Consider the following 21,716-nt stretch of genomic DNA (forward strand, 5'->3'; position numbering starts at 1 on the left):
GGCAGGAGAAAGGGAGGGGCCAGACCCCGTAGCCTGAGAGGAAGTGGGGGTTTAATAACCCCACTGCAGAGGTGGGCAGCATGGGCAACGATAGACTCCTCTTGTGCACCTGGGGCCATGGCAGCCAGATATCACTAGCCTGTGGGGAAGGGGGGTGGGGTTTAATCCTCCCAATGTCGGCAGCACCCAATGCCAAGTCCCTCTGAGGAGCAGCCAACCTGCTGCAGGGAGGTAGCAGGGAGGGGGATGTGATCTAGCTGCAGCAAGGGGAGCTGATGCTAGTTATGGAGCCTGACTCACTGCTGCTTCCCACTGCAGCAGCACAGCCTGGGCTGGGGCAGCCCAGGGGGTGAGGTTAAGCACTGGCCACCTCCCGCCTCCAGCCCCACGTAGGGGCTACAGTTTCTGGTGGGGAGGCCAACTGCAGCACGGCTCCCCACCACCCTCTCTCTCCCGGCAACTGAGCAAATTTATTGGGCGGGGTAGAGGTGAACCACCTGTTACCTTCCACCTGCTTGTGGCAGTGCCAGGCACCTGGGGTGGGCTGCTGTGGACCAGGGGTACAGGCAGCAGCAGCGGGAGGCAACAGACCACTGAATCCTGGTCTGGCCCAGCCCCAGAGCCCAGAAGCGCAGCCTGATCCACCCTGGTGCCACCGCAAACAGGTGCCAGGTGCCTCACCTCTGCCCGCTGTGATAGTTTGCTCCACTGTTGAGAGAGGGAGGAGCAGACTGCCATGGGCCAATCACTGCCTACACCCCTGGGCTGCGGGGCTGAGCCAGACTGCGCTGTGGTGGTCCACTGACTCCACCCACCACTGCCCAGGCCCCTGGTACACAGCAGCCTGCCCCGAGTGTCCAGCACTGCCACAAGCAGGCGGCAGGTGATAGGTGGTTCATCTCTGCTCACCGTGATATAGGTTTGCTCTGCCACCACCACCTGGAGGCAGAAGGTGGCAGGCACTGACCCCTGACCCCTGGAGCTGCCCCAACCTGGGCCGTGCTGCCACAGCGGGAGGCAGCAGTGAGTCGGTCTCCGTAACTAGCCTCGGCTCCCTGCCCCACCACAGCCAGGTTACATCCTCCCTCCCTGCATCTGGCTGGCTGCTCCTTGGAGGGACTCAGCCTAGGACACCATGTCAGTACCCCCGCCATTGCTGCCTGCAATGGGAGGATTAAACTCCTCCTGCTTTCCACCCAGGCTACTGGTGTCTGGCTGCTGTGGCCCCGGGTTCATGAATGGAGCCTATCAGTGCCTGCACTGTCTGCAATGGGGGGATTAAACCCCTATTTCCCCTCATGCTACCAGGGTCTGGCCCCATCTCCACTCCTGCTGCTGGACTTAAACCTGGAACTCAAACCTGGAAAGGGTCTGGGACGCAAGTTCCATAAACCAGTTTGACCTCAATCAGTTAAGTCTGATACTACATTCAACCAGGTTTCTCTTGAACAGGTTTCAGCCATTTTGAAATTGGTTTATGTGCACTGAACTTACATTGTTACAGGTTTAAACCAGTTCTGATCACTTAAATCAGTTAATGTGTAACTTCTATCCCTAGCCATAAAGTTTCAGGGTTGCAGGCAGCCCTACCACCCTTGCTGACAGGTTTCCAGGCAGTAAGGATAACAGAGCTCTCTGCAAGAATCCCAGAGCAGCAAGAGCTGGTGGTGGGTCTCTTCTCTGATCAGTTCCTGCCACTACCACTTGCACAGAGCCCTTCACATTACCCTTTCTACTTGCGAGTTCCCTACAGTAAAAGAGGCTGATTTAGGGTCCATGCCCCACAATCAAACGTTGCCATCATCTCTTGTACTGGAGACAAAAGTGAAGGGGCTCCCCACAAACAGGAGCAAATGGGGGCTCAGACCCATTAACGATACGGGGTGCAGACTGAGCAGCTCGTCAGAGCTAAGTGGCTTCTGTACCTGTAAATTTAAAAGGCATATGGACAGCCCAGTACCAGCTTGTAGCTTGCAACTTCTAGGCCACCCACGAAGCCTTTAAAAGTTCCAGCACCTGGCCAGGTACCTAGATTGTTGTGCCAAATTGCTGCCCCCTGGTCAGCCGCTGCCTCAATTCAACTGTCAGGCAGCAACAGGAACAGGGCAGAAGGAGAACACAATACTTACTGTTGAATAGTAGAGTTATACAACATGCGAATGCTCAAATTAACTAAAAATAGATAATTTAATAAGTAACATCTTTGAGGTGGGTTCACCATTCTTGCAGCTGATTCACCATTTTTATCTTAATAAATGGCTTGAATGTCTGGCATGTTACTGTTTAACACACAGAGAACATGTTAATTGCATGATAAATCTAACATCTGCCAAAGGCCTAAATAGGCTGCTTCTGACTATGGATTTACAGGGCTTCTTTTAATAGACCTCATTCTAGAATAGCCTACAATTCTGGCTCACTGTTAATTACTTTCATGCATAGCAGCTAAGCTTTCATTTAATGAAACATAATAGAAGTCTGTACAGCAACATTTACTGGCCCTAACTAACAGTAAGCTGACCCTAAGGAATACAGGTGTTTCTACATCTTCTCTTCTTCATAATAAAACTTTTCTTTTGCTTAATAACATTCTCATTTGAATCTTTATGTAACATTATAATCACAATACTAAAAAGAAAAAAAAACCTGAAAAGGGATAATCTGTAGTTAAAGGACAAATTGCATGCTGTCTTAATTTGAGTAAACATGCTTAAAGAAAAAAAAGGAAAACAGAGAACACTTACTAGCCTTCTGATATGTGGGTGAACACCAGCAAATAGTTTGTAAAATTATGTATGGTGTATGCGCATACACTGCACAAGATTTCACAAGTCCAGTGCATACATTCTGGAGAACAGGTCTGTCCTAAATTACTGCATTTTACATAAACTTTAAAATCTCATTCTGTCTACTGCTTCAACTATGCATGCACATGTATGTGTGCACACACATGCACATACACAAATACAGAAGCAATTCTTTGATACTCACTTTCAAATGTTCTTTCCTTGTTCAGTCTAAGAACTAACAGGCTAGATCCTAATCTCTCTATTGCTGGCCTCACAAAGCAAGCAGAAAGCTGGCTTAACAGGTTGACTGGAGGTTGCTCAGGAGTAGAGTAGTCCATAAATGGAGGTAGAGCAATTTAAGACTCATTTACATCATGACAGAAGTAAATCCTCACACTGGGTGACTCAAGCATGCCTTACCCATGCTTCACCTGATTTTCCCCATGAGGCCTCTCAGGCACACTGCAGACTGAGAGCTTAGAAGCACTTAAAGAGGGGCATGCCCAGAGTGGCCTCACTGACGTATGTCTGGGTTTGGAACATGCTTGAAGATGTGGACTGGTAGAGCTAGGTGATGAGTGCTTAACCCCTTTTGTGCCAAGACCTGTAGCTACAACAGTGCAGACTAGTCATGAATAGAAGGGGCACACCAGTAGCATGGTCATTAGTAAGCGGTTACATCCAGACAGCAGGAGCTAAATTTCATTTCCCTTTATGTGCTTAAATGAAACACAGGCAGTAATGCAGCTGTTTTTTGATATTTACATAAAAAAATGGAATTCTGTCCTAATATGCAAGTGTGAATACATCCACTCAGTATGGCCGTGATGTGCCTGGGCAGCTGCACAGCAAAATTGGATTCCTTGGTACATACCAAAGGCTGGGTAAGTCGCAGCATTTCAGCTAGTCAAAAGCCCATGGCCAGGTTAGATCCCAGACAAGGAGGAAGGGGGCTCTCCCACCTTTTAGACAAATAGCTTAGTGCAGGGCTGCACAAATGGCAGCATGAGGGCCACATCCAGTCTGTGATGGGTTAATGTGAGACTTGTGTGCTCCTGCCCAGGCACCAAGCATGGAGGAAGAGGAGGTTGGGTTGCTCACACAGAAGCAACAGCAGATCAGGTTCTCCCACATGGTGGTGCCAGGGATGTAGGGGAAGTGGGCTCACGCAGCAATAGTGGCATGGGTGGAAGGGGGCTGGCCAAACTAGAAGCAGCAGGGAACCCTTGTGGCAGGGTGTGAAGGAGCTCCCAGGAGAGTGGCTAGTGGGGCTAATGCTGCTTACACAGTGGAGGTCTGTAACAGGGGGGAGCGTTCTCAGGGCTGATTTAACCATGGCTCACCCACCTTGTTTCTGGGCTAACCTCCTGCCTTCTTGCCCACCGCGTCTTTGTTGTTAATTAGTTAAATGATGTAATTAAGTGGGAGGCTGCCCATTTCCTGCCCCGATGCCAGGGGGGCACTATCTGCGGCTCCATTCCTCCCCTACACCGCAGCCCAAGCCTCATGGATGGCATCTCAATGGTATCATAATCACCGGCCCCCACACTGGGCCCAGCATCCTCCTTATTGAACCCCGCCTGGATTCCTTTCCTCAGGCAGTCTCATCCGCCTTCATACTAGGCTACATAGCTCTCTGAACCGCCTCCCCTTTGGGTGTGGTCCCCCCAGGACCTTTGGCTCACTAGCCCTGGCCCACCTCCAGGCCAGTCTGAACCCCAGGCGCGCAGCTCTTGGGTGTTTCTAGCAGTAGGCCTCTGGCCCATTGACCCTTCTGGTCCTGGCCCCAGTATGGACCAGTCAGGGGATGTTCAGACAGGTGCAAGTCTATGGCCTTTTCTCTCTCTCCGGGGTCCACCCTCCAGGCCCTCCAAACAAGGGGTAACCCACCCGGTTGTGGGGGCTAGGGGTTAAGGCACCCTGACCTGCCTTTCACCGCAGTGGTAACTGACCTGACATTTCCTGGGGGCTCCTGCACCACTGGGAGCCCCACCAGGCCACCCACTCCTGGCAGGGTGCAGTTTTAGGTCATACCCAGGATCAGGAGCCTCCTGACCATCCCCTACATCTCCTCCCTTACCTCCAGATGATACCTGCAGCCCGCCAGTCAGGTAGTGTTGTTGTCTGGCCTCCAGCAGCAGAATTGTCTTTTTTATATGGGCAGCCCTAGGTTGAGAATGGCTGCCCTCATCAGGTACCTGGCAGCTGCCAGCTCCAGGCCCTTAAAGTGGCAGGCACAAAAAGCGCACCCAGGCCAAGGGTCAGTAAGGAACTAGTTAGGGAAATTCTTGAGGGACTAGACATATTAAAATCAGCTGGTCCTGATGATCTCCACCCCAGAGTGCTGAGGGAATTAGCTGAGGTCATTGTGGGACACCTGGTATGGCTTTACGAGCACTCATGGTGCTGTGGTGTGGTTCCAGAAGATCTGAAGAGGGCCAACGTGGTTCCCATCTTCAAAAAAGGGAAGAAGGAGGATCCAGGAAACTATAGGCCAGTTAGTCTGACCTTGATCCTGGGTAAGCTTTTTGAGAGAATTATCGTGGCACATGTCCATGAGGGGCCAGCGGGGGAGCTTATGCTTAGAGGCAACCAACACGGGTTCATTAGAACCCGTCAGACCAACCTGGTGGCTTTCAACGACCAGGTCACAAAATCCTTAGATGCAGGGGTAGCAGTGAACGTAGTCTTTCTGGACTTTAGGAAGGCCCTCAACATGGTCTCTCATCCCCTTCCCATTAAAAAACGAGGGGACTGTGGTGTCGACACCTACAAAGTCAAACGGGTGGCTAACTGGCTAGAGGGCCGCACCCATAGAGTAGTGGTGGATGGGTCATTTTCGACCTGGAGGGATGTGGGCAGTGGGGTTACACAGGGCTTGGTCCTTGGGCCCACACTGTTCAACATCTTCACCAGTGACTTGGACGAGGGGGTAACAAGCAACCTGTTCAAATTTGCTGATGACACTAAGATGTGGGGAAATGTGGGCATGCTAGACAGGAGGAATAGGCTGCAATCAGACCTAGTCAGGTTATGGGGTGGACGGATGAGAACAGGAGGGGATTTAACACTGACAAGTGCAAGGTGATGCACCTGTGGAGGAAGAACCAGCAGCAGACCTACAGGCTGGGGAACTCCCTTCTCATCAGTATAAAGGCAGAAAAGGATCTTGGAATCATCACTGATGCCAAGATGAACATGGGCCAGCAGTGTGGGGATGCATTAAGGAAGGCCAACCGTACCTTGTCATGCATCCACAGACGCATCTCGAGCAGGTCCAAGGAGGTGATCCTTCCCCTCTATGAGACCCTGGTCAGGCCACAGTTGGAGTACTGCATCCAGTTCTGGGCGCGGCACTTCAAGAAGGATGTGGACTACATGGAGAAGGTCCAGAGGAGGGTCACTCGCATGATCAAGGGGCAACAGGGCAGGACCTACGAGAAGAGGTTCAGCCTCCAAAAGAGAAGGCTGAGGGGGGATCTAGCGGCCTGTTACAAACTAGTCAGAGGGGACCAGCAGGCATTGGGGGAGTCACTGTTCCCCCAAGCACTGTCAGGAGTGACTAGAAATAATGGTCACAAGCTGGCAGAGAGTAGATTCAGACTACACATCAGGAGGCGCTACTTCACTGTCAGGGTGGCTAGGATCTGGAACCAACTTCCAAGAGAAGTGGTGCTGGCTCCTACCCTGGGAGTCTTTAAGAGGAGGCTAGACAAACACCTTGCTGGGGTTGTTTGACCCCAGTACTTTTTCCTGCCATGACAGGGGGTCAGACTTGATGATCTGCTCAGGTTCCTTCCGACCCTACCAATTATGAAACTATGAAACAAGGTCCGAAAAGCCTGCACAGCGTCTGGCCTCCAAGTTGCATGGCCTGGGAGCCCACAACTCATGCAGTGTGCAGTCCCCAGATGCTTTGAAATTGGGCAGCCCTGGCTCAATGGTTAGGGCACGTAGTGCATAGTCCCCCTTCACCCAGAAGGGGCTTGAACCTGAACTTTGTACTTCCTGGCAAAGTATATTAATCATCAAGTCGTGGGTTAGCCATTTCTCAAGACTCTCTCTAATCTTGAAGCTGGTCAACTAGGCTGTCAGGAGAGAGAAATCTGTGGCAAAAAGAGGAAGAGAAAAAGCTAGAGAGTGTGTGGCATGGTGAGATGAATGGAGCCCTGAATGCTAGGTTGGGTCCCTGATTTCAGTGGGGCACAAACTTCACCACTGTTGTTATCTACTGTATCCACTGAATATTAAATAATGCAACAAGTCAGATTCAGGAGTGCCAGAAAGGAGCCTGGGGAATGCCTACTGTGTGGCCTGGCAGTTAGAGTACTCTGCTCGGAAGTGGGATATACAGATTCAAACCTCTTCTAGGCAAGGGGAGCCTAGATCCAAGATCTCCTACTCCATAAGCAAATGCCCTAACAACTAGCTATTGGATTAAAACATTGGAGGGCTCTCTTCTTCCTGCTTAATTTCATGCAGGGCAAAATAGAACCCCAACTGTGCATAAGTGCCAGGCACTACAAAGCTGCATACATATCATTTAGGCATGTAAAATGAAATAGGATTTAGCTCAAGTTACGATTACTACTTTTAAATAACTGTGTTAACTGCTGATTAAAATTAAAATTGTAATCTTGGGCTTATTTTTGTTATTATTCCGTAGTAATAAGTGCAACAATATTTGGACTATGGCTCACAAAGCAAAATAACCATCTGTGTTCTTTGCACAGTACAATATCTGACAACCCCATCCATTTTTGAAAGCACACTAATCTGTTTTGGCTTTTTAATGTAGCAAAATAATTATCCTAAAAAATTTCTTCAGCTATTGTATGTATATAGGAAGTTTATATAAGCTTATATTATATACTGTCACGGACCCAGAGGGACAGCCTTCCATCTTCAGCTCCCTTGGTGCAAAAATGAAATTTATTTCCTACCTAGGATTTTTTACCATCTTGTACCATCTACACTTTTCCCAGAATCTGATAACGGGACTTTGATCCAGAAAGCTTGCAGAAAAGGACAATTTTCTTGCCATTTTCCAGTTTGTCTAATAAAACGTAAAATTTTGGAACCAAGAGTTCTAGTTTTTTGTACATTATATTACTTATGCTCATTCGCAAACAGATTTAGATTATCTGTATTATCTATTATCCAGATTTCCAGATTATCTATATTCCAGATTTCCTTTTTCTGACCATTCTAGCGGGTTTAGGCACAATAAATGTAGGTAGTTGTAGTAATACTTCATTACTGATACTTTACTTTGCATTTAGTGCCAGGGCATGTTATTGCTAGAGCATGTGCCTTTTATATGTAGATGTACAAGAAAATCCTGGCTCTTTGTGATCAGTGAATCCACATGGCATTTTTTCCTTCAGTGGCTCTTATCTTTTACTCTCTTTCATTTTTGATGAATTTTGTTTTTATAATTTCAGCTATCACTCCCATATGATTGATTCCCAGACTCCTCTCTCAATCTTAAATCCTTCCCTATATTTGATTTCTTTGCTACCTCCCCAGAAAAAGCTCAGGAACACTTACAATAAAACCAAGACACATAATTGAAAACAGATAAAATATTAAAATTAATTAGTAAATGATAAAACAATCTGTCATGTGTTCACCATTGCATTCCATCTCTTCCCTTAAAATAATATATACATATTTTTAAGGAGCATAGTCCCCTATGCATCAGGACATTAGCTAACTGCTGATTGTGGAAGGTTAGAGAAATTTATCCTATGCATAAATTATTTCATAACTGTCCATTACAAGTTTCCTTGGATCTTTTCAAAGCATCTGGTAGTGGTCACTGTCAGAGACAGAACCACAAAGCATTAGTCTGATTCTTTTTTCTTACTGAATCTGTTTCCTTTCCTTTGCCCCTCTTATCTCTATTGCATCTACTATCATTTCCTTCTCTCGGGCTCACAATCTCAGTGTAATCTTCCTTTCCTACATCCAGTTTCTTATAAAGGCCCATTATTGCTTCCTTTTAAATATCCCCACAATCTATCCTTTCCTTCTTGTTCCCTTTACCAAACTCCAGTATGTAGTAATTTTTCATCTTGACTAATACACCTAACCAGGTCTCCCCTAGAGTCTATCAGAATTGCCTCAGCTAGGACATCATCCTTTCTCTTGCTCCAGTCATAGTAAATGTGCCCCAAATCTCTCTTTATCTATTAACACATAAAATTCACATTCCCCCCTTCAAGACTATAAAGCATATCTTTTAAAAAAGAAAATAAAAATTAATTTCCTTTTGTGTTTATATTTCAGGACTTGATGTCTAATTTTTTCTTGATACAAAAGTTGATTGCGCAGCTTGCACACAAAGCTACAGAGGGAATGAATAACTCCAGCACATTTTTCAAATAAGTTAATTACATGTTAAAGTAATGTAGATAAGCAATTATCATACATACCTAGAGTAACTGATTCTGCTTTTCCATTCCCAGCGTTTCGGAGAAAGCGCAGAATGGACTGGAGTCCCCTCTGTACAATATCTTTAGGTGGAAACTCCAGGGGACAATGCCTTAGATTCAAGGCTTTCAATGAGGTTAAGTTACCTGTGGAAAGCATAATTTTTAAAAATTCTGGAAGAATGATCAGTCTGCAACTTCAAGGACTTAAATAGTAACTATTAGAAATACTGATAAGAAGTACCTTTCTATCATGCTCATAATTAATGCAGGTGTTGATTGCCTATTGTTTCAACTTATTTAGCCACGTCTAATGATTTTTAACCTTCTGGTTGAAGAGGTAGTAACTTACAATTTATTTTACGTCTTTGTAACTGTAAAAACTCTAAAAATAACTAACCTTACTACAAATACCATTTTATGAAATTTACCAGTGAACACATGAAAAATTCTGAAGCCCAAAAATTTCTGCTTCAAAAGAAAGATTAGGTGCCCTTACAGAACCCCCTATTATTCAAGCAGTATCCCTCCAAACACGGCTCACATTTGGATTTACTAAGGTCTACATATACCAGTGAAATACTTCAAACAATCTTCCACAGTTCCCACTGGACACATATAAAGAACAGATATAAAACACATGAAAACTAATATAATCAATATAATAACTTACATAAAATATTTTATTCTAATCAAAACTTTCACTTTCCTATTTGCAAAGTTTATTTTTATATTTATTGCTGTTTTGATATAATAGTTTTGCATCAACTTCCCCCCCAAGATAAATAGGTACTCCATCATTTTTGTTTTTATTGCTCCTTCCTATTTCCCCCTATTGCTCTTATTTCCTTTTCCCTTGACTGTTATTTTCTCTCTCCCTGCTTTTTTCAGTATTTGTTTTCCATGTGTTCCCAATGTTTATTTTTTTAAACATTTCTTGCTAAAACTATGGTCCACACTGTTCAAACTAATTTTTAAATTGTCTGATTCTCAATTCTTAACCTGGGGACTTTCTCACATTGCCCTAACAATGGTATGTATAATCTAAAGTTAGTTCACCTTAAAGGTAAGCTAACTTTATGTTGGCCTGAAGTTAACCCAATCTAGCAGGGGTTAACCCAGTTTAGTGAACACCTGAACATGTTCACAGCACAGCCCCAGGGCTAGAAGAGCACAGCTACTCATCATAGTTCCAGGGCTGTGCTGTTTTAACTCCCCTGAACCTGACTGGGCAATTTCCATCTCCCCCAGACTGGGTAGCTCCACCATGGACCTACTAACCCCCACCAGCAACCCCTCCTGCCCGCCACTTACCTGACTCGCTACGCCTGCTCCCTACAAGCAGCAAATGCTTGCACATGCAGGAGCCTGTGCAAGCACCCCAGATTTAGGCTGCTTAGTGTACACTAAACAAGCATCTTAGTGCAGACTACTGGCTCGCATCTTAGAGCTACTAAGAATTACTAGGTAGCTAAATTGCCACAGGGAGGAGAGGACACTTGAGAGTTTGGGGGTCTGTTTAGTTGAAAAGACTTTAGGAGAAATGTTGGGCCCGTGGATTGTCAATAACAAAACTATCAGTGACTTCAATAAGGTCATGCTTTCCTTCTTTCTAAGAAGTCTTTTCATGAAATAGCTTTGGAGAGAAAAGTTAGAAAGATTTTGTTTTGTTTTGTTTAAACTCTCTGAGGTATCTCCGAGCCAAAGGGAGACCCTACATTTTGTTTCCAGCCTGGTTCGAGGGATTTTATAGTTTACTTTAAACAAAAACAGAACCAAGACAATACATTTAATTCTGAAAGCCCATCACAGGTTTTAATCTACACCAAGAAGAGTAAGTTTAAAAACTTGGTTATGGCTTATTACAAAAGAGGAAACACTGATAGTCAAAGGAAGAAACTGGACTTTGGAAGATAGAATGGACATGTCAGAAACAACAGATCCACACTGCTTCCATTGTTTAAGGTCCATAACAGATTTCCCAGATACCTGGAAAACTCTTTGTACACCTCATGAAGGAAATACTTGGGAGCCTGTGTAAGTAGGGATGTTCAAAAAGAAAGATTTCAGAATATTAGCTAGATGTAAATCAACACAATGGAATCTGCCTGAGTTTGCAGAGAACCTCAAACAATTTTAAGAGCAATATTTACCCCTTGCAGACTGCAAACATGAAGCATTTACACCTATAAAGTTTCACTTAATATCAATTTTCAGTGGCAAATAGTATAGATTTTGTTCAGGCTCTTCAAACTGTAATCATATTTGTTCTATCATCAGGTGTGAAATACACCAGTTCTATAGAATTGCATATGAAGCTTGACAATGACAATCAAATGTTAACAATTTCCCTGCTATCAAAACTCGTAAGAAAAGAAAAAAGACAGACAGAGTGACACCTTATAGACTAACTCATTCAGACAGGCTTGAGCTTTTGGGGTACCTATACACATGCTCCAACATGTTTGAATTAGAACGTGTCATAGCAAACTCCATTAACAGTCTGCTTTTCCAGCTCTAATTTCTTTAATTAGAACGTTCTAGCATCACCACAGTATCATGTGCGTAAGCTCCTGTGGGTTTAAAAATGGCTGCCGAGGCGCTTTAACAAAAGCTCATTGAATGAACTTCAGTTAAAGCACTCCATGGCCACTTTTGCGACTGTGGATGCTTAATACACATGGTGCTGCAGTGTTTTACTTAGAGCTGTTCTCCGGGAACTGCGCTAATTAAAAATGTCGCCTCCCACCCCTGAGCACAGGTACAGGCACCCTTGTTGACTAGAGCCATCTGACAACGAAGGCTATAGCCTATGAAAGCTCATGCCACTCTGAATGAGTCAGTTTCAGAGGTGTCACCCTGCCAGCCTTCTGCCTAACTTCTAACACATCTAACTACCTCTCTCAAAAGAAAGAGACAGACAATCACAATATACACTGGGCGACACCTCAATTTTTCAAGCAAGTTCTGTAAATGGAGCTTTATCCAATATCACAGAATGTCCTAGAGCTTTATCCAGAGACCCCATCTACAGGGGTTCAGCAAGTACAGATATCCTACTGACCTTTCTCAGTCTCCTAGTTTTTGCATAAGCAACAGTGTACGAAGCAAATGATAACCACCTATAGAAAAGAAGACTGTGTCAGGGTTGCAATTATTGGTACGCTGGTGTCCTGTTTCTGTCTGTGTGATATGGAAACAGCTGCAAAATATGCAATGTGATCTCCAGGGATCAGATCTACTCCCACCTAGCTCTGCCACCCACTAGGCCTGGATTTAAAAAGAAAAGTAATCAGAAGAAATATTTTCTGTAGAAAGTGCATATGGAAAAAGAATTATATTTTTGTCCAATTCATTTATAACAGTGGAGTATTTTACATGGATTTAAAACAAACAGTAGCTTTTAAAACTGCCATGTGATCGCTTATCAAAAAGGAAAATATATTCATTTCCTAAAAGAAATTAGTTATGATAATACAAATATTTTGGAATTACCTAGTCTATTGATCTTATATTAATGTAATTGATTTTTTTATTACAAAAGTACAATAAGGAAAACGAGATCTTTATTCTAGTCAGGCAGAACTGGTACCTCACACTGTTTTGAGAGAAAGGCACTTAAAAAATTCATTCACAGCTTGACTAAACATCAATTTAATTGTTCTTAATTTGTAAAGGTACAGTACTTAATATTCTGAGTGAGTTTATGCTTTACTCATTACAGTATTGAGTAATATATTTGATCTTTAAAAATGTTTTCCGCAAAACCGACAAATACATTACTAATACTGTAGCTATTTGATTTTAAAGTACTAATAATTAAAAGTTGAAAGGAATGTTGTAAAACAAATTTTGCAACATGATTAATGACTGCACCTGACATCAATTTTCTAGGAAATGCCAGTCACAGCAATGTTGAAAATCAATCACTCATAGGAAAGAGAAAAATGTAGGAAAGCAAGCGTACAAACAACAGGACAAAAAAGGGCACTGGACTAATCACTGGGATTGAAGCTGGGGGATTCAAGGGAATTCCTCCTGTCAGACTTCAGGTTTAGTGAATTATTCACACTCCTCCATGCCAAGTAGATTGTACATACAAGTCCTACAGAGCAAGCTACCAGAACCTCTAGCACAACATCCTGCACTTACTGATAGTCATGTCTTGGCCCCCCTACACTTGGTTGCAAATGGACCCACAAAGGAAGAAGCAGGATACAGTATTTCTTTTCAGCTGTAAGGTTTTAATACATCAGGTCATCATTATATCTCTAGTCTTTTGAGGGCTAGTCCTGGGGTCATGTTTGTATTCTTTCAACAACTGTAATTCTTTAAACAATGTGCTGATACAGACCAGGTTAAGCAGTGGGAAGCCACTGACATCAACAAAAAATAAACTGACTTACACCAGGATTTATAGATTATATATTGAAATGATACAAAATTAGAAAATATATAAAGGTGACAACTTTATTACTACCTTTATTAGGCAGCTCTGAAATAGTGTCATAGGTGTGCATGGCACTTTACAGAGAGGTCTCTGCCTTAAAGACTTTGTAATTTGAAGTAAGATTTTTTTATTTTAAGGGAAAATTTTTCGTGTCCCAAGTCAAATCAGCCAAATCAATTCCAAATTTGTGTGAGTCATTCAAGAACCACACGCAGCCCTGCTACCAGCAAGCATCCTCCACCCCAGCCTGGGGCTTCAGATACTTTCATATCCTTCGGTGGGCATCCTACGTGTGGGACCAAGACCACAGGCTTGGGGCTTGGATGCCCCCCAAGTTTCACTTGCCCTCAGCCATATGGCCGCAGGAGCAAGCTAGGGAGGAGTCTCCCATTTCCATAGTCAGTGTATAGCCAGGATCTTCCCACTGGAAGTCAAATTGGGAGACTAACTATGCATTACCTCAGTCAGGGTAATACCCCCTGCCATGTTCATGGTTTTGCCCTGCCAGTAGGAAAACCACCTTGGTGCTCACAGCAAACACTATAAAAATGGAAAAAACACACCTTGCTTTCCTACCCTTTTACACTGAGGGCTAGTTACTAGGTTGAGATATTTTAAATAAAACACGTAAGGAAACAATATAGAATTAGTACCATTAGGTCTCGTAAAGGGAGGAAGTGCTGAGAAGAAATTTGAAGAGTAATCAGCTGACACAGTAGATCAAAGATTGTTTCAGGTATGTAAGTTGATGTGAAGAAAGATCTTAAGACGGTAGAAGGAGAAAGCTGTTACTGGTGTTAAGGAATACATTACTCAGTAAGCGGCTGAACTGAAATTAGTGGAAGTACTAATAGAATGAATAAGATGTTACTCAAACTGTGAAAGTCTGAAAGTATCTGTTTGCAATTCAGCATAGCCCATGCTAGCCTACTGTGCATGCTCCGTAGGCCTGAGCTCCAGCCAAGCAACTGCATAGAGAAGCAGAATTTCCAAGGCACATGCTCCCGCCTATCAAATCTCCAAATTTGAGTCTAGCATAAACCACAACCATTGATAGGAGGCAGGGGAGCTCCTACTTTTCAGCCTACTAGTCTCCTGGTTAGGACACTTCCCAGTGAGTGGGAGATCCAGGTTCTGGGCCCACCTCATCCAGAAGGCATTTGAACCTGTATTTGCTGTTTATTAGCAAAGTGCTCTAACCACTAGGCCACAAACTAGCTATTGTTCAAATCCCTCATCACCACTCCTCACCCCTTGAAGCTGACTCACTAGATAGCCAAAAGAGGGAGATATGGGATACCAAGAGCACTACAAGCCAGACGGTGCATGACACTGTGAGACCGATACAGCCTTAAAATGGAAAAGACCCTAAGCTAAGTTCTAGCTTGGCTTCTACTCCCAATTGGGTAGAAACTTTCCCAGTGCAATATATCCAATATGCCTTGTATATTATATGCAAGTGCCCTAACTACAGAGCTAAAAGGTGGAAGGCCCCATCTCTTCTGCATCCTTCTTTATCTCTGGCCCATGAGCCTGATCCAAGCCCACAAATCCCTATCATTTTATCTGCAGTGCTGCCTGTGGGTCTCCTGTGGGTCTCCAACTGGCGTGCCACATGCAACATACACGAGTTCATACATAGCACTGGGCCATTGTGGGACATGCACTACATGAGGTACCCACACCAGACTGGCCCTGCATGTTGGATCCAGAGCCAGTCTGGATTAGGCCCATAGACCAGCTACCCATGCTGGATCCCATGTGCAGGGTTAGGCTGGCAGGTATGCTGCATATGGCACATGCTCCAAACCAGCTCCATGTGCCACATGCCCCAAAGGGCTAAAACTGGTGCTGTTTGCACAGTGAGTGTATAGGGCCTATCCGGGGCACATGCTGCATGTGGCACCTGCACTGGCCCAGTCTTTTGTACTGGATCCAGGGCTAGTCCAGACTGGGTCCACAGAGCATCCTGCATGCCAAATCCAGTAAGAGTCCAGTCTGGCATGGATGCCACATGCACCACGTATCTCAGACTGGCCACACCAGGGCCAGGGCTAGGGCCAGTGAGTGCTGCACATGTTGCATAGGCCTGGAGCTGCAATTGCAGCATGTGTACCAGCTCCAACCCCATGCATATGGCTGGTCCAGGGCACATGTTGCTTTGGCCTGCAGACTAGCCCTGTGCCAGTGACAGCCTGCGGGGCCAAATGAGTTTGCCATCTCTGCCTTATGTCATGGATAACTAAAGCTATATTACCTAAAGTATGTTACCTTTTTCATTGTGGGTGTATGAGTACCCTGGGATTGCTGAGAATGAGAATTCAACCCACTGTAACTCCAGAAGGAAGGTGCCTACAAGTACTGTACAGTTTCAGAGAGTAAGATGTCACCTATTGAATCACCACCATCACTTCCAAAAGAATATGAAGATGCTACAGACGTGTCCTTTCCAAGTAATTACACTAGGATTAAACCTGTTTTGCTTTTAAGTTCACAACCTAAAGGTATAGAATGGCCCATTTCTTGTAGAAATGAACCCCCTGAAGGAGGTATTATAACACACAAAGCATGCCCACAGAAAACAGTTGAGGAAACACTTGGCACAGAGGAAGTGTTGTATGAATACTGCCTCTTACTACTATATAAGTACAAATGACTGAATTGTTCCCAGTCTCATTTACATGCTCAAGTTAATTATTTTTGAGAACTAGACACATTGGGTGCATCTACATGTGATGCTACATCACCATAACAACACTCAATGGCAATGTAGCATCAGCAGGCACAAACCATGACGCTGCTGCTATGTCACGGTAGCAATGCACTCCCTTGCTATAGCATGTTGCTAGGGCGATGTAGCAGCTAAAAATACCTGTAGTCTACTAGCACAGCTCAGTAATGGCTATTTACTTCCTAAAGTACTAAATGGTGGTGCAGTAACAACAGTGTTGTAGGGGCACATGTAGATGTACTCACTGTGGACATCTGCCTGATGGTGCAATTAGATTAATATTTTATATAGATTAATATTTTATATATTCTTGTGTGAAAGTGAATGTGCAAAAGGTTATGAGAATATTCAAGATTAATACAAATATCCATCATAACAGCAGGAAAAAAGGCACCTTTGCTGAATATAGTTCCCCAGAGGTTGGCTAAGTTCTGTTGTCAGACCCATAATATAGACAATCTTATTTAGGCATTATCAGTTCCTCATCCAGATTTGTGAAGAAATGCCTCCATTATAAAAGATCTATAGCTGTTAGAAGAGACTCTACCATATCAAACTAGTGGGGAATTAGAATGTCAGAGTGAAAAGCTTTATAAAAAATTATATTTCTAGACTACAGCTGCCTACCACCTAGCAGCAAGTCTTCAATGCTGTACTGTAATTACAATTGATACTACACATTACTAGACTATAACATATAAGCAAATTTTCAATCCCATATACATATGATATAGAATTTACAAGAATGTATGCAATTAAAAATATATAATATTTAAAGCACATGGACTAAATGCTATGTAGTAAAATCATTGCTTCTGGTTTTGTGAAAATATACCTCAAATGTTAGCATTTCTTCTTGTCAGACAAGCAAGCATTCCTGATATTCAAGTAACCACACACTTCTTACTTTCAATACTGCATTGATTAACAGTAATACTGTAGTTCAGTGAATACAAACCATAGCCTAAATCTCACATTCTAAAAACAATGTTAAGTAAGCTACAATTATTGATATTCCCTTCCCTGTAGTCATAACTTTCAGATCAGAAAATTACTTCGAGGAAGCATAAAACAGAATGTAGAAGTGAAACAGCAGTGTTGTCATCAAAAAGAAATAACTTTGAAAATGCAATTTTAAATAACTGTTTGAGATTGCACTTACATCTAAAATTATTTAGTAGTAAGTTAAATCTATTTTTGAACAGAAATGAGAAGAATGATTCACGAGAATTGTAGTCTTCGGTACTAGAAGAATAAAATCTATTTTTTATCTTGTTAGACCACTAACTTGATGATGGTCTCTATAAATATGCAGGAGACTCATAGACTTATGAAATTTAGAAATGGAAAACAATGATTAGATCATTTAATCTACCTCTGTGCCAAGGGAAGATGAAAGTAGAAAGAAATGTTAAGAATGGCCTACTGAATATGCATATATCCAAAAAAGGGAAGATTCAATGATGCATAGATACTGGGGTGGAACAGGAAGGACTACGGGAACAAGAAAATTAGGTCCTTAATCACTGCACTGCTCACTCTTTTTTTCGATACAGTGCTTATTAAAATTATATGTCATCACCAGAAGTGCCAATTCGCTAGTATAGAAATATAATTTTAAACATTTTCGAGAGAGAATATTTCTGAAAATAACACTTAAGCATAGCTAGTCAGAAAGTACTGATATAAGCAGAATATATCTGGTGACATATGAATGTTGGACATTTTATTAACTACATAGCTAAAAAAAGGCCAGTATAGAACTGCTGTTTACTGAAGTAAGTTACAGTGAAAGCAAACACAACTGCTTAGCAACAGTACATATTTTATATGACTATTTTTAGTGTCTATAGCCTATGTTATTCTATGGTTAATTAACAAACACATATAGAGAAGTATTTCATAGATTAACATTACTATCAAATAATAATTTTTCTTTGATTTCAAACTTTCATACACTTCTGAAATTCTTCAGCCCAGAGGCTCTTCAAAAAACATTCAGACTAGTTTTTCTGGACCAAATTAGAGAGTCAGGTAATATTATCTAGCTTTTATACAGTGCATTTTATCAGTAGATGTCAAGGCACTTTATAAAGGTGAAATTATCATTACTCTGTACACTGGGAAAAACAAGACATAACAGGGTGAGGTGCTTTACCCCTAGTTTCTCAACCTGTGGTACGTGTACCCCTGGGAGTACATGAGACTCAGGCAGGGCGTATGCAGGTACCCCAATACTATCTCTCTCGCCCTCTTTTCCTCTCTCTCTCACCCCTTCCTCTTCTCAAAACTATGGCAAGAATTTGGTGTTTCAAATTTAAGTTCCCCAGTAATAAATTTGGCATTCAGCCCTCCTAGCTTTGGCCAACATCACCTCTAGCCCAGGCACATACTAGAGTTGTGCAACCTGACGTAAAAGGTGGCAACCCTACCCACACCAGATCAGACATCTGTCATATCACGGCCTTATATACACAGGCCTTCTTCCACCATATGGCACACATTAGTCTGTAAATATAAAATCCCCCGGAAAATTGAGTGTTGGGGCACTACTTAGAATTTTCAGAAGTTAGGGGGGTACTTGCTACTTAAAAGGTTGAGAAACGCTGCTTTACCCCATGTCATGTTGCAGACCACTTGAAGATCTTTGAATGGAGCATAGCTCCAGCAAGGTACTCTTCCCAGTATATCATATTACCTTATACTGTTTTAAGTATACAGTAATATAATATAATATAGCTGACATTGTTTTAAAGAAGGCACAGTATATATACGTTGGCTTTGCAACAAGGAGCCTGGAAAAAATAACTCTACCTTCAGACTTTTTAGTCCCCCAAAGCCCTCACGCTTGGGCTAGGGGACTGGCAGCTCTGAGAACCCAAATGGGAGCTTGGGCTCTCAGGCTTCTTGGCTGCCCATTCCATGTTGCCACTGTCCCCAGAAACAGCTCAGACAGTCCCCAGGATTTTAGGGAAACTTGTTGTGTTATGTTAAAGAAATAGAATTTTGGAAATAGGTTGATGTATCCAAAACCTTTTTTAAAAATCCACAGAAATACAGCCTTTGTCCTAAACTAAAGTATGTTTAACTTCAGACTTTTCATAGAAAAATCTGTTTTCATCACTTGTAGTAGAAGATACTATAACGTGGATGCTCAAAAACAGCAGTCAGCAATGTACACCCTGTGTGCTGAATCTGGCCTTGGGGGGTGCTTTGGCAGTACTCACTTTCCCCACATACCACTCGGAGTGCCAGTGGTGACTGGGTCCTAAAACCTGCCTTTCTACTCTCCTCTGACCCAAGCTGGGTCACTCCAGCCCCTAACGTAAAAAGGTTGTCAACTGCTTCTCTAAGATGTTCTTGTGATCCTTGACATGTATTCTTGCTTGAGCAGTTTACCAATCCCTCCTGTATTGGGGATGATGGAGAAATATATTTGTGAACATTTCCCTTACCATCAATGAATATGATCCAGGCTTACAGTTTATTTTAGGCTGCTACTGTGTGTTGCTTTCATGAAGCAATTGCCTTTTACTATAAAGCACCTATTCACTATAAAACAGGCAGCAGCTTGTGTTGGTTACATTTAGACATTTTAGTACATACCAAGAGTGATCCTGACTACAGCATTAAATGTTAAAATGCCAAAGTATCAAAAAATTGCTAACACTTTTTTTGAAGTATACGCTTCTGCAAAAGAAGTAAGTACTTGCCAAGCTCCGCAGGCAATCTTTTTATAGGATTTCCTTCTAAAAGTAAAGTTGTCAACTGCCTGTTAAGAAAACAGAATACAGTAACAATTGTAAAAGAAAGGTTAACAGGAACAAGTTAAAACACAAATGCAATTAAAAAGCAATCAGTAGCATTATTAGGGGGTGGGAATAGGGGCACTAGCCCCATGTGCTAATTTAGGAGGAGCACCAAGATCTTCTCCCATCCCTACAGGGGATGCAAAAGCAGCCTCATAACATTGCTGTTGCAGCAGCAGCAGTTGGTGAAAGGACTAGGGTGGTCACTGGTGCATCCCCTTGGTGAGAGGCAGGCCCCTTCAGCCAATCAGTGGTAAGGGATGGGGCTGCCACCTCCTCAGTCAATCAGCAGTGAGGGACAGGGCCATCAGTCCCTTGAGCAATCAGCAGTGAGGGGCATGGCCGCCCCAAAAGGCCACCTCCCTCCCTCCCTGGCTGGGAGCCCTGCTCCTCCTAGCTGTGCACAGCCGTCTAGGCACAGCCAACAGAATTGCAAGAATAAATGATTGATGCATATTTCCACCAGTGAACAGAAAAACAGGACTTTCTGCATATATTACACACAAACCGATTTCAGTGATCAGAAACTGGTTTAAACCTGTAGCAGAACAGAAGCTCAGTGCACATAAACCCGTTTGAAAATGGTTAAACTGGTTTGAGATAAATCTGGTTGAATATAGCATCAGACTTAACTGATTTGGGCCAAACCAGTTTATGCAATGTCTGTCCCAGACCCCTTCCTGGTTTAAGTTGAATCAGCATCCTGGCATTCTCTCCGGGCTGGCCCCTCCCCTTTGCTGCCTGGCTGCAGCTCCAGCAGACACCATACAGCAGGGTCTGCCAGGCTTCCTCCTGCTCCCTCTCCTCCCCCTGCTCAAGGAGGGATCCCCCCTCCCCTCTGCCTTACACAGACACCTCTCAGCATTAGCTAGCATATCACATGCTGGCTACAGTCCACACCATGGGAGATGGGACAAAGGCAGACAGGACTGTGTCAGATTAGGGCTTTTTGGAGCTAATCAACAGGTAGCTGGTAATGTCCCTCTGTTTCTTCCTTGGAAAAGCTATTTAAGAAGAGCTTGAACAAATGGAGAGAGGCTGTTGTTTTTTTTATGGGCTGATAAATAGCAAGTTGGAGGTGATAAACACTGTGTTATCAACTCCCTGCTGAGCTGCTGGGGCCATGGGCCCTGCCCTAATCAGAGCATCATGCTGGAGCCTGACCATGTCCCCCCTCAGCTCAGCACCATAGAAGGAAAGGGAGGGTTGCGCTAGTGCCCCCTGGCTTCTAGCCTGAGCCACTGCAGGCATGTGCCAACATCTCTTCAGTTCGGAGGGAATGTCCGTGTGCTTACAAACCGGTTTAGCTTAGCCAGTTTAGACTAACCTGTAAAGATTGAATCAATTCAGGCTCAGGCTTTTTGAATGTCTGTCCCTAGCCAAAGGGTTTAAAAATAGGATGGTCCGATATAAAACAGATGGCCATTCTAGCATGGACACTGGCTGCTGCTGCTGCTTTAATTATTATTGATGGGGCTTATATCACTACTATCAAGTTCTATC

The 21,716-nt window shown here is 43.5% G+C and overlaps 1 protein-coding gene across 2 annotated transcripts in view; it reads right to left on the bottom strand.

Moving 5' to 3' along the window:
* LRRC27 (leucine rich repeat containing 27) overlaps positions 1-21,716 on the bottom strand; it is an 84,972-nt gene that overhangs the window by 48,180 nt on the left and 15,076 nt on the right. For both annotated transcript variants that reach the window (XM_090057985.1, XM_090057986.1), the window contains exons 4-5: positions 20,118-20,176; positions 9,227-9,370 (exon numbers count right to left, since the gene is read on the bottom strand). In XM_090057985.1, the coding sequence (XP_089914111.1) occupies positions 9,227-9,370; positions 20,118-20,176 (203 nt within the window). The remainder of the gene's footprint in view (positions 1-9,226; positions 9,371-20,117; positions 20,177-21,716) is intronic.

The sequence above is a fragment of the Crocodylus siamensis genome, chromosome 7 (assembly GCF_052110815.1).
Source record: "Crocodylus siamensis isolate JL-2025a chromosome 7, ASM5211081v1, whole genome shotgun sequence".
Classification (NCBI taxonomy): domain Eukaryota; kingdom Metazoa; phylum Chordata; order Crocodylia; family Crocodylidae; genus Crocodylus; species Crocodylus siamensis.